This window comes from Bos indicus, chromosome 17, assembly GCF_029378745.1.
Source record: "Bos indicus isolate NIAB-ARS_2022 breed Sahiwal x Tharparkar chromosome 17, NIAB-ARS_B.indTharparkar_mat_pri_1.0, whole genome shotgun sequence".
Taxonomy (NCBI): domain Eukaryota; kingdom Metazoa; phylum Chordata; class Mammalia; order Artiodactyla; family Bovidae; genus Bos; species Bos indicus.
The window spans coordinates 29,716,729-29,730,739 of NC_091776.1; the positions used below are offsets into that span (position 1 = coordinate 29,716,729).

The 14,011-nt window shown below is 39.1% G+C and overlaps 1 protein-coding gene across 10 annotated transcripts in view; it reads right to left on the reverse strand.

The window, feature by feature from the left end:
• The window catches only part of LARP1B (La ribonucleoprotein 1B), a 139,639-nt gene that overhangs the window by 48,512 nt on the left and 77,116 nt on the right, over nucleotides 1-14,011 (reverse strand). For 8 of the 10 annotated variants that reach the window (XR_011561112.1, XR_011561113.1, XM_070769116.1 and 5 more), the window contains one exon: nucleotides 7,983-8,106. The exons of the other annotated variants lie outside the window; for them this stretch is intronic. Coding sequence is in view for 6 of the 8 variants with exons in the window: in XM_070769116.1 (XP_070625217.1) it covers nucleotides 7,983-8,106 (124 nt within the window). In the remaining 2 variants the exon portion in view is untranslated. The remainder of the gene's footprint in view (nucleotides 1-7,982; nucleotides 8,107-14,011) is intronic. 10 annotated transcript variants of the gene reach the window in all.

Genomic DNA, 14,011 nt, shown 5'->3' on the forward strand with positions numbered 1-14,011 from the left:
CACTATAAAATTTATCTCTTTGGAACATAACAATTTAGGAATGTGCCCATGGTATGGTATTAGTAAAATGAGTAACATGAAGAGAGGCAGATATGATGCAATTCAAACTGCATATGGGAGAAAATTTACTTTTTGGCAATGGAAGATACTGATGGTTGACCAGATCACTGTCTTTAAGAGGGCTCCATTTTCAAATGAATCACATGTATTTTTGTAGCTGTGAACCATATCCTCTATGCTTCTTTCCTTTTGAAAGTAGAGTGCTATATTTTTCCCTTTGCACACAGCAATACATTTGCCCAGTTAACAAAAAAAATTACTGATACTATCAGGAGATCAGAGTGTAATCTATAGTTTATTCCAAGATTTTACATATTTCTTTAATAGTTCTCAGAGGATATAGTCCAAGGTGCCAAGCCAAACAAAGATGCTAACATGAAATCTTTGTTTATTCAAAATGTGGTCACTTCTAAACAGACATTTCTCTAAAGAAGACATATATATGACTAATAAACACATGAAAAGCTGCTCAACATTGCTTAACATTAGAGAAATGCAAATCAAAACTACAATGAGCTATTGTCTCACACCAGTCAGAATGGCCATCATCAAAAAGTCTACAGACAATAAACGGTGGAAAGGGTGTGGAGAAAAGGGAACCCTCCTGCACTGTTGGTGGGAATGAAAATTGATACAGCCACGATGGAGAACAGTATGGAGATTCCTTAAAAATGACAAATAAAACTACCATAAGACCCAGCAATCCCACTCCTGGGCATATACCCTGAGGAAATCATAATTGAAAAAGACACATGTACCCCAATGTTCACTGTAGCAGTATTTACAATAGCTAGAAAAAAAAAAACAATAGCTAGGACATGGAAGCAACCTAGATGTCCATTGACAGATGAATGAATAAAGAAAGAAGTTGTGGTACACATACACTTAAGTGTATACTGGAATCTTATTCAGCTATAAAAAGGAACACATTTGAGTCAGTTCTAATGAGGTGGATGAACCTAGAGCCTATTATACAGAGTGAAGTGAAAGAAAAAGACAAATATGGTCTATAAAGATGGAGAAGCTCTATACAGTCAACAAAAACAAGACCAGGAGCTGACTGTGGCTCAGATCATGAGCTCCTTATTACCAAATTCTGACTTAAATTGAAGAAAGTAGGGAAAACCACTAGACCATTCAGGTATGACCTAAATCAAATCCCTTATGATTATACAGTGGAAGTGAGAAATAGATTTAAGGGCCTAGATCTGATAGATAGAGTGCCTGATGAACTGTGGAATGAGGTTCGTGACATTGTACAGGAGACAGGGATCAAGACCATCCCCATGGAAAAGAAATGCAGAAAAGCAAAATGGCTGTCTGGGGAGGCCTTACAAATAGCTGTGAAAAGAAGAGAAGTGAAAAGCAAAGGAGAAAAGGAAAGATATAAGCATCTGAATGCAGAGTTCCAAAGAATGGCAAGAAGAGATAAGAAAGCCTTCCTCAGTGATCAATAAAAAGAAATAGAGGAAAACAACAGAATGGGAAAGACTAGAGATCTCTTCAAGAAAATTAGAGATACCAAAGGAACATTTCATGCAAAGAGGGGCTCGATAAAGGACAGAAATGGTATGGACCTAACAGAAGCAGAAGATATTAAGAAGAGGTGGCAAGAATACACAGAAGAACTGTACAAAAAAGATCTTCACGACCCAGATAATCACAATGGTGTGATCACTGACCTAGAGCCAGACATCCTGGAATGTGAAGTCCAGTGGGCCTTATAAAGCATCACTACGAACAAAGCTAGTGGAGGTGATGGAATTCCAGTGGAGCTATTTCAAATCCTGAAAGATGATGCTGTGAAAGTGCTGCACTCAATATGCCAGCAAATTTGGAAAACTCAGCAGTGGCCACAGGACTGGAAAAGGTCCATTTTCATTCCAATCCCAAAGAAAGGCAATGCCAAAGAATGCTCAAACTACCGCACAATTGCACTCATATCACATGCTAGTAAAGTAATGCTCAAAACTCTCCAAGCCAGGCTTCAGCAATATGTGAACTGTGAACTTCCTGATGTTCAAGCTTGTTTTAGAAAAGGCAGAGGAACCAGAGATCAAACTGCCAACATCCGCTGGATCATGGAAGAAGCAAGAGAGTTCCAGAAAAACATCTATTTCTGCCTTATTGACTATGCCAAAGCCTTTGACTGTGTGGATCACAATAAATTGTGGAAAACTCTGAAAGAGATGGGAATACCAGACCACCTGATCTGCCTCTTGAGAAATTTGTATGCAGGTCAGGAAGCAACAGTTAGAACTGGACATGGAACAACAGACTGGTTCCAATAGGAAAAGGAGTACGTCAAGGCTGTATATTGTCATCCTGCTTATTTAACTTATATGCAGAGTACATCATGAGAAACGCTGGACTGGAAGAAACACAACCTGGAATCAAGATTGCCGGGAGAAATATCAATAACCTCAGATATGCAGGTGACACCACCCTTATGGCAGAAAGTGAAGAGGAACTAAAAACCCTCTTGATGAAAGTGGAAGTGGAGAGTGAAAAGTTGGCTTAAAGCTCAACATTCAGAAAACTAAGATCACGGCACCCGGTCCCATCATTTCATGGCAAATAGATGGGGAAACAGTGGAAACAGTGTCAGACTTTATTTTTCTGGGCTCCAAAATCACTGCAGATGGTGACTGCAGCCATGAAATTAAAAGACACTTACTCCTTGGAAGGAAAGTTATGACCAACCTAGATAGCATATTCAAAAGCAGAGACATTACTTTGCCAACAAAGGTTCGTCTAGTCAAGGCTATGGTTTTTCCTGTGGTCATGTATGGATGTGAGAGTTGGACTGTGAAGAAGGCTGAGCACCGAAGAATTGATGCTTTGGAACTGTGGTGTTGGAGAAGACTCTTGAGAGTCCCTTGGACTGCAAGGAGATCCAACCAGTCCATTCTGAAGGAGATCAGCCCTGGGATTTCTTTGAAGGGAATGATACTAAAGCTGAAACTCCAGTACTTTGGCCACCTCATGCGAAGAGTTGACTCACTGGAAAAGACTCTGATGCTGAGAGGGATTGGGGGCAGGAGGAGAAGGGGACGCCAGAGGATGAGATGGCTGGATGGCATCACTGACTCGATGGACTTGAGTCTGATTGAACTCCGGGAGTTTGTTATGGACAGGGAGGCCTGGCGTGATGCAATTCATGGGGTCGCAAAGAGTCTGACACGACTGAGCGGCTGAACTGAACTGAACTGAATGCATATATATGGAATCTAGAAAGATGGTACTGATGATCCTACAGCAGAGCAGCAAAGGAGATGCAGATATAAAGGACAGACTTTTGGACACAGTGAGGGAAGGAGAGGGTGGGATGATTTGAGAGAGTAGCATTGAAACGCATGCATTACCATATGTAAAAATAGATAGCCAGTGGGAATTTGCTGTGTTACAGAGAACCCAAAGTCAGTGCGCTATGACAACCTTAGAGGGGTGGGTTTGGGAAAAAAGGTGGGAGGGAGGGGACATACGTATACCTATGGCTAATTCATGTTGACATATGGCAGAAACTATCACAATATTGTAAAGTAATTATTATCGAATTAAAAATAAAATGAAAACGTGGTCACTTCTTTAACCATGAAAAAAATACACATGCTAACTCTGACTTCAAAAATCACTTTAAATGACTTTGAGTCACTGAATTTTAAAACTGTATTGTATAGCATAGCATAATTTATTAAACAGTTAAAAGTGGATCCCAGGAATTTAAATAAATAAATAAATAAAATAAAATATACCCCATGGGACTTTAATTCTATGATGTAGGGAGGAGCATAAATTGTTAATTTTAATGAACTCAAATTAAACAACATGAAAAATCTTATAATTACTCTGAACATCCCTAGTGGAATACCCTAAGAACATTTTTAAAGTTTAAAAATATAAAGTTTTAAACAGTCCAAATTTTAAATGTTTAAAGAACTTTAAAACAAGTAAGCTTCTTTTAGTATTTACAGTAATATTATTGTTATTTTTAAATTATAGGATAAACAATTCTGTTACTGTGCATAGGAATTTTTTTTATGTAAGTAAAAAGTGGTACAAATATAAAATCTAATAAATTAAAACCTTTAATCTTAAATGTGAACAAAAATTATCAACATAAATTCATAATGTAATTTTCCTTAAAAAAATTTCCAAGCTCTTTCAATGGAAAAGGCCTAGAAACAATAAGCAACTCAGTAGCAAATAGAATACTGACAAAGCTTAATTAACATCAGGCCAGCTGGCAAATAAGACAGTTAAGAATCCAACTCCATTATCACAAAACAAAGCAACGAAAGGTAGATAAAGTCAATAAACTGATAAATGGCACAAGTATCAACAAGATGAGAGTATAATTCATCAAATACATTTAAGAGATCATAGTGATATTTTAATCAAAGTATAGCTGATACACATTATATAAGTTGGAGATGTACAATATAGTGATTCACAATTTTTTATAAAGATAATACTCCATTTATAATTATAAATAATATTGGCTATGCTATGCTAAGTCACTTCAGTCGAGTCCGACTCTGTGCAACCCCGTAGACGGCAGCCCACCAGGCTCCCCCGTCTCTGGGATTCTCCAGGCAAGAACACTGGAGTGGGTTGCCATTTCCTTCTCCAATGCATGAAAGTGAAAAATGAAAGTGAAGTCGCTCAGTCGTGTCCGACTCTTAGCGACCCCATGGACTGCAGCCTACAAGGCTTCTCCATCCATGGGATTTTCCAGGCAAGAGTACTGGAGTGGGGTGCCATTGCCTTCTCTGAATATTGGCTATATTCCCCATATTATACACTATACCCTTGTAGCCTATATCACACATAATAGTTTATACCTCTTAATCCCCTAACCTCATAATCTCCCCATTCCTTCTCCCCACTGGAAACCACTAGTTTGTTCTCTGTATCTGTGAGTCTGTTTCTTGTTTTGTTATAATTCACTAGTTTGTTGTATTTTTTAGATTCCACATATAAGACATATCATAGAGTATTTGTCTTTGTCTGATTTATTCCATGTAGTATAATGCCCTCCAGGTCTATCCATGTTGCTGCAAATCGCAAAACTCTGTTCTTTTTTCATGGCCATCCTAAAGGAGATCAGTCCTGGGTGTTCATTGGAAGGAATGATGTTGAGGCTGAAACTACAATACTTTGGCCACCTGATGCGAAGAGCTGACTCATTAGAAAAGACCCTGATGCTGGGAAAGACTGAGGGCAGGAGGAGAAGGGGACGACAGAGGATGAGATGGTTGGATGGCATCATCGACTCAATGGACATGGGTTTGGGTGGACTCCGGGGGTTGGTGATGGACAGGGAGGCCTGGTGTGCTGTGGTTGATGGGGTCGCAAAGAGTCAGACACAACTGAGCAACTGAACTGAATTGAACTATCTATATGTATCATATTTTCTTTATTTATTCATCTGTTGATGGACACTTAGGTTGCTATAGATTTGTAGTATAGTCTTAATTAGGGATTCTGATTCTTCCAACTGTTATTCTTTCTCAAGACTGCTTAGAGTCTTGAGAAATAAATCATTTGGCACCTTTCGGGCTTCCAGTTTATTCTAGTTCTGTGACAAATGCCATTGGCATTTTTTTGCGGGGGCAGGGGGCCTGCACTTGGTCTTCATTTCTGTGCATGGGCTTTCTCTAATTGTGAAGAGTGGGTGCTAATACTCTCCAGTTGTGGTGTGTGGGTGTGTCATTGTGGTGGCTTCTTTTGCTGTGGAGCACTGGCTCTAGGGTGTGAGGGCTTCGGGAGCTGTAGCTCATGGGCTCAGAAGTTGCAGCTTGTGGATTCCAGAGATCAGGCTCATTAGTTGTGGCGCAGTGGCTTAGTTGCCCCACAGCATATGGAATCTTCCTGGACCAGGGATCAAAACCCGTGTCCCCTGCATTGGCAGGCAGATTCTTTACCACTGGAATACCACGGAAGTTTATCATTGGTATTTTGATAGGGACTTCATTGAATCTGTTCATTGTCTTGATTAGTATGTTCACTTTAACAATATTAATTCTTCCAATCCAAGAACATGGTATATCTCTCCATCTGTCTCTGTCATCTTCAGTTTCTTTCATCAGTTTCTGACAGTTCCAAGTACAGGTCTTTCACCTCTGTAGGCAGGTTTATTCACAGGTATTTTATTATTTTTAATGTAATTGTAAACGGGATGGTCCTTAATTTCTCTTTCTGATAGTTTGTTGATAGTACGCAACTGATATCTATATATATATATTAATTTTGTATCCTGCAACTCTACCAAATTTATTGATGAACTCTAGTAGTTTTGATCATAGTGATAATTTTTAAATTATTATTAATTATTAAATTTAAAAATTTTAAATCACTAAACCAAAAAGAATCCTCATTGCTCACCAAAGAAGGATGTAGACAACCAGCTTGTTACTTTGGAAACAGTAAACAAAAACAAAGAATTAAGCATTTATTCCTTTTCCTGTTAGAACTCTATCTCAGGATAAACAGTCAATTAACGGAAATTCTCTTTACAGACGTAATCTACTAAATTAAGAAAGAATTATGAAAACAGAGTTATCACTATTTTGAAGCCCCATGTGAACCAAAAGCTACAAGCAATGACTGTCAATAGCTAACACCAACAAAAAGAAAGAATCAAGCATTATGTGCCTCATGGTCTAGTTTTCACAACAATATATGACATATTCTTACTGAGCCTCAGTCTGTTCAAGCCTCTGTATCAAAATCACAGTTAAAGAAAATCCAGGACCAGAAAATCGCTGGATGACCATGGGGATGCAATCAGCAAAATCCAGAATGTGAGATACTATACAGGGCAAACAATCTAGTTTCTACAACAATAAAGTTCAAGGGGAAAAAAAAAACAAACCAGTATGAACCTATATACTAAAAGAGATATATCAACATACTGCAATGTTTGGAACTTTTAAGGATCCTGATTTTTTTTTTTTAAAGTGAGGAATGAGAAAATTTGAACACCAACTAGGTATTTCATATTAAGGAATTTTACTAACAATTTTATTTAGTATGATAATGGTACTGGGTTATTTATGTGTTAAAATAGATGTCCTTTTCTTTTTAATAACATATACAAAAATACTTTCAAATTACAAAATATGAATAATATGATTAGGAGTTTGCTTCAAAATAATCCAATGGGAGGTAAAGAGAATGAGTGGAGTCAAGATGAAATAAAATTGGCTACAAGATGATTAAGTAGCTAATGCATAGGTAGATAATAGGCACATGGTGTTTCATCATACAATTTGTTCTATTTTTGGACATGTCTGAAGTTTTCCAAATTAAAAGTTTTTCTTTAATCTGCCTTTCAGAAAAACTATAATAAAATCAGTTACACTTGTCTGAAAATGTCAGATTCAATTTATGAATCTCCCAAATGTATTTCCATTTTCACACAAAGCTAAGGCATTAAAGCAAAAGAATTATATTGATGGTATATTTTAAGAAATCAGCAAGTCACTGAAAAATTTTCCTTATTCTACGAAGAGAAGGATTCCCAGCAAACTTAAAATCAAGAAAGACACATACAGAACCAATCAATTAAGCTTACTTTTTAAGTAAGCATTTGGATTTGAGCATGATTTGGTAATATAATACACAACTCCTGGTTCACCTTTGTCATTGATCACCTGCCTGTTTACCAAGAGTAAGATGGGATTTCAACTATGTCCATTTACTACATGGCTGTCTTACCAAATTTACAATCTGTATTTTTTAAGTCTTTAAAATGTTTTGAAGTTCATCAAAGGATAAATAAAAGCTGAGTTTTAAAATTCTAGTCTTTAATCAAACACCTAAACATTTTTCACAAATAACAAAGCAGCAAACTTTAAAAACAATTTAGAACTGCTTTAACATTATTTAGACACTTACAGAAAAGCAGACTTACATACCTTGCCTGGACTGTGAAGCTGCTACAGGAACTTCTTGGTTTGGCTCAAAAGGAAGCTCAGGTGTTAGGTTTTCAAACTGCTCTTTACTAATGAGATTTAGCTTCTTAAAGTTCTCAACTTCTTGCTAAAGTAAAATGGAGGAATCTAATTACTAAACTGGCTAAGAGAGTAACCAACAGACAATAATTGATACCAATCTCAAAAAAATGAGTTTTAAAAACCGGAATTGATTGCAACAGAATAAAAAAAGATGTTCCAATAAAGAATCTAGCATTACACTTAAAAATAATTAATATTCAGAGTCTAAAGGTGGCATCAAGAACCCTAAAATGTTAGGAACATTTTATAATTAAAACATATTATAAGAATATACATTCTTATCATTAATTACTTATTGAGCATTGAGACACAAGACCATTAAGGTATTATAGAGGTTACAAAGTAATCTAATACACATTTCCTATCCTTAATGAATTTACCAGTTAGATGGAGAGAAAGAAATGTACAAATAAAAATAATATTAGACAGTATATGAAAACTGTAATATTTGGTATAAGAATTGAGATCATAAGGGAGGCATCACAGAGGAGATGAGACAAAAGAAGCTCCTTAAATGAGAATTTAGAGAAAGGGAAAATAATCCTAAATTAGGTACTATGAGCACAAATGAGAAGCTTGGAATAAAGTCATTTATTAGAAGATACTCAAATAAATGAGAGAATTTATTTAGAACTAGTGGCAAAAAGCCTTGATAAGGAAGTTGGAGAAAGCTAGGAGAAGGCAATGGCACCCCACTCCAGTACTCTTGCCTGGAAAATCCATGAACGGAGGAGCCTGGTAGGCTGCAGTCCATGGGGTCGCTAAGAGTCCGACACGACTGAGTGACTTCACTTTCACTTTTTACTTTCATGCATTGGAGAAGGAAATGGCAACCCACTCCAGTGTTCTTGCCTGGAGAAACCCAGGGATGGGGGAGCCTGATAGGCTGCCATCTATGGGGTCGCACAGAGTCAGACACGACTTACGCGACTCAGCCACAGCAGCAGCAGTAGACTTTTAATACTAGTCCAAGAAGTTTCTACCTCATTTTCTAATAGGGGAAACATATGATGGAAGATAAATCTAGATGGATCTGAAGGTTCATTTCCAAGCCCCTTTTATAAACTTAGCAGCAAGGATGCTGAGTAGGTCTAAGTTGTTAGCTCTAAGGAAGAATGGGCCCATCCATGTCCCTAGGCCACCTTCTAATTTCCGTTACATAATTACTTAGATTTTCCTTGCCCTAGACTACAAATATGCAAAACATTACAAAGGTAAAGGCCATTCTCTACTGGAAGGTCATTCGGCCATAGTGCATGAAGACTATCCAAGCCTGGCCAAAGCCATGGGGGGAGGGGGGAAGAGTTTGAGGGGCTGCTTATATTGTATTACGTCCGGTTATTTTCCCCCAATAAACCCTATATCATGTCTACATCACTCAGTGCTATTATGTCCATAACCTTTTACAGCGTAACATCTAAAAAGAATGGACACAGGTAAAAGACAAAATAATTTGTCTGATGAATCAAATTAAACTTCATTACAAAATAGTTGTGACATCTTGCTCTTAATAGCTAACAACCTTTTCTTTCTGTATTCAAATATGAGTAGCTACTTGCCAGTTCACACCATTTAGGAGATCCAGTTAGCCTTTCAAAATAGGATCTATCTTTTTTCCATGAAAATGTCTTAAATGATTACTTCCCCCATACCAAAATTACTTTCCCAAATGTCTTCAATAAACTCTTCAAGCTAATTCAGAGTTATTATTCTTCACTGGCCCTTATCTTGCTACAGAGCTTGCTATTAGCAACTCACTTGAGTGAACATTTATTGTATGCTTCTCACATGCCAAAAATGAATAAACACAGTTCTGATACGAACACAAATTATATGTTTCTGTTTTGTTTTTAATTTTTAAAATTAACTAAGGTATAACACACCCAAATTTATATATATCAGTTCAGTTCAGTCCCTCAGTCATGTCCGACTCTTTGCCACCCCATGAATCGCAGCACGCCAGGCCTCCCTGTCCATCACCAACTCCTGGAGTTCACTCAGACTCACGTCCATCGAGTCAGTGATGCCATCCAGCCATCTCATCCTCTGGCGTCCCCTTCTCCTCCTGCCCCCAATCCCTCCCAGCATCAGAGTCTTTTCCAATGAGTCAACTCTTCGCATGAGGTGGCCAAAGTACTGGAGTTTCAGCTTTAGCATCATTCCTTCCAAAGAACACACAGGACTGATCTCCTTTAGAATGGACTGGTTGGATATATATACACATTACTGAGGACATAAATCATAAGTTTATATCTCAATGAAGGGTCAAAAGTGAATGAACCTGTGGGACCACCATTTGGGTAAAGATATAACTAAGCACCCTAGAAGTACCTTCATGCACCTTCCTATTACTACCCTCTTTCTTCCTAAAGATAGCCAACACTCTGACTTTAATTCTATAGATTCATTTGCCTGTCTTTCAAATTTATAAAAAAGTAATCACAACATATGGTTTCTTTTACACAAAAATATCTTCACGAGATTCATTTATAGTCTGTGACTCTACACCAGAGATCAGCAAACTACAGCCCTGAAAAGCCAAGTTTGTTTTTGTTAAGTACCTATTTGTTTATATACTGCATATGGCTGGCTCCAGTGCTACAACTGCAGGGTTGAGTAGTTGCCATAGTCAATGTATGACATACCAAGCCTAAAATATTTACTACATAGCTCTTTACAGAAAAAGCTTGTCCATCCCTGCAATGATCAAACCATGATTTTTAAAAAATCCATTCTACTGTTGATGAGCATTCAGGTCCTTTTCAGACAGTAGTCATTATAAAAAATGTTACCATAACTGTTTTTACAGAACACTTACTTTGGTCAACAGACATATTTTTTCCCTCTTTTTAAAAAATTGTTATAGGCATACAGTTGATTTACAATGTTGTATTACTTTCAGGTGTACAGTAAGTGAATCAGTTATACATGTATTCACTTTTTTACGATTCTTTTCCCATTTAGGTCATTATAGAGTATTGAGTAGAGTTTCCTATGCTATACAGCAGGTTATTATTAGTTACCTTTTTATTTATAGTAGTCTATATATGTCAGTCCCAATCTCCCAATTTCTCTCTCCCCCTGCCCTATCCCCTGGTAACCATAAGTTTGTTTTCTATATCTGGGACTCTTAAAATATAGGTTTCTTTCTTTTCTCTCTCTCTTCTTTTTGGCTGCATAACATGGCATGCGGGATCTTAGTTCCCAGATCAGGGATTGAATCCATGCCTCCTGCAGCAGAAGTGTAGAGTCTTAACCACTGGACCACCAGGTTAGTCCCTTTCTCTTTTTCTTTTAAACTGAAGTATAATTGACATTTATTTTGTGATTGTAAAAGCTGGACCATAAAGAAGGCAGAGCACCAAAGAACAGATGCCTTCGAACTGTGGTGCTGGAGAAGACTCCTGAGAGTCCCCTGGGCTGCAAGGAGATCAAATGAGTCAATCTTAAGGGAAATCTACCCCAAATACTCATTAGAAGGACTGATGCTAAAGCTGAAACTCCAGTATTTTGGTCACCTGATGCGAACGACCGACTCATTGGAAAAGTCCCTGATGCTGGGAATGATTGAGGCCAGAAAGAGAAGAGGGCATCAGAGGATGAGATGGCTGGATGGCATCAATGATGCAATGGACATGAACTTGGGCAAACTTTGGAAGATGGTGCAGGATAGGGAGGTCTGGCATGCTATAGTCCATGGCGTTGCAAGGAGTCAGACACAACTGGGTGATTGAACAATAATAATTGATATATAATATTTTATATATATATATATCCGGTCCCATCACTTCATGGGAAATAGATGGGCAAACAGTGGAAACAGTGTCAGACTTTATTTTTCTGGGCTCCAAAATCACTGCAGATGGTGACTGCAGCCATGAAATTAAAAGACGCTTACTCCTTGGAAGGAAAGTTATGACCAACCTAGATAGCATATTCAAAAGCAGAGATACTACTTTGCCAACAAAAGTTCATCTAGTCAAGGCTATGGTTTTTCCTGTGGTCATGTATGGATGTGAGAGTTGGACTGTGAAGAAGGCTGAGCACCGAAGAATTGATGCTTTGGAACTGTGTTGGAGAAGACTCTTGAGAGTCCCTTGGACTGCAAGGAGATCCAACCAGTCCATTCTGAAGGAGATCAGTCCCGGGATTTCTTTGCAAGAAATGATGCTAAAGCTGAAACTCCAGTACTTTGGCCACCTCATGCGAAGAGTTGACTCATTGGAAAAGACTCTGATGCTGGGAGGGATTGGGGGCAGGAGGAGAAGGGGACGCCAGAGGATGAGATGGCTGGATGGCATCACTGACTCAATGGACTTGAGTCTGAGTGAACTCCGGGAGTTGGTGATGACAGGGAGGCCTGGTGTGCTGCAATTCATGGGGTTGCAAAGAGTCAGACACGACTGACTGACTGATCTGATCTGATCTGATTCTATATTATACAGGCTATCCCCAGGTGCTCAATAGTAAAGAATCTGCCTGCAATGCAAGAGACTTCCAGGATACGCCAGTTACATTCCTGGGTCAGGAAGATCCCCTGGAGTAGGAAATGGCAACCCACTCCAATATACTTGCATGGAGAATCCCATGGACAAAGGGGCCTGGTGGGCTAAAGTCCGTGGGGTCACAGAGAGTCGGACACAACTGAGCAACTAAACAACAACAAGAACAATTCTATGTGTAGGGGTACAACACAGTAGTGCACAATTTTTAAAGGTTATATTCCATTTATAATTATTATAAAACATTGGTTATAGTCCTTTGATATGTACAACATACTAAGGATATGTACAAGCTACCAAGGATAAGGTAGCTTATCCTATACTCAATAGTTTGTACTTCTCATGCTGTGGTTCAGTCCTGCCTTCTGTAAGTCTTTGGGGCTTGAGCCAGATCCAGAGATGGCTAAGTGCCTTCTGCTACTGCTGCTGGTGGTCCTGTCCTCACTGCTCGGACTCCCGCAAGCTCTAGAATGTTTCCAGTGTAACAGAGTCAACGCCAGCGGGGTCTGCGAGACTGGGGGAAGCACCTGCCAGACTCAAGGCAGCCAGCGGTGCTTTCTGAGGAGGATCTACGAAAATGGCACGCTTTCCTATGGACACCAGGGTTGTAGCCAACTATGTATTCCCATGAAGTTCTTTAATCCCAGTGTTATTGTGGAATATAAATGCTGTCATGACTCGCCTCTCTGCAACAAGTTCTAAAGTCAGGGCCCCCAGCTTTTGCCCTGATCTTTTATGGATGAAGCTAATTTCAGTTCAGTTCAGTTCAGTTCAGTGGCTCAGTCATGTCCAACTCTTTGCGACCCCATGAATCGCAGCATACCAGGCCTCCCTGTCCATCACCAACTCCCGGAATTCACTCAGACTCACGTCCATCGAGTCAGTGATGCCATCCAGCCATCTCATCCTCTGTTGTCCCCTTCTCATCCTGCCCCCAATTCCTCCCAGCATCAGAGTCTTTTCCAATGAGTCAACTCTTCACATGAGGTGGCCAAAGTACTGGAGTTTCATCTTCAGCATCATTCCTTCCAAAGAAATCCCATGGCTGATCTCCTTGCAGTCCAAGGGACTCTCCCTAAATTGCAACCACCGCAGCCTCCAAGATTCTCTGATCTGAATGTGAATCCCCTATGAGAAGCAGTCTCAGACTTGTTCTGTCTTCAAACTCCTTTTCCTTCACTGCAAGAAGCCCCAGGGATGTAGTCTTTGAAACCAAACTGGGATGAAGATTAGTGGGCATAGCTAGGTCCAAGGATACTTTCTTCCTTTTCAGGTCCTAATTGGCAGTCACACTGATGGGCTGCTTAAAAAGGCAGGGTCTGGGGAAGGCTGAATTTGTGATTCTGCATGTTCTGGAGGCAGGAACTGAAGGAGGAGGGGGAGTCTTCCAAGGCTGAAAAAAGTAGAAGTGTGAGGGGCTCCATAAAT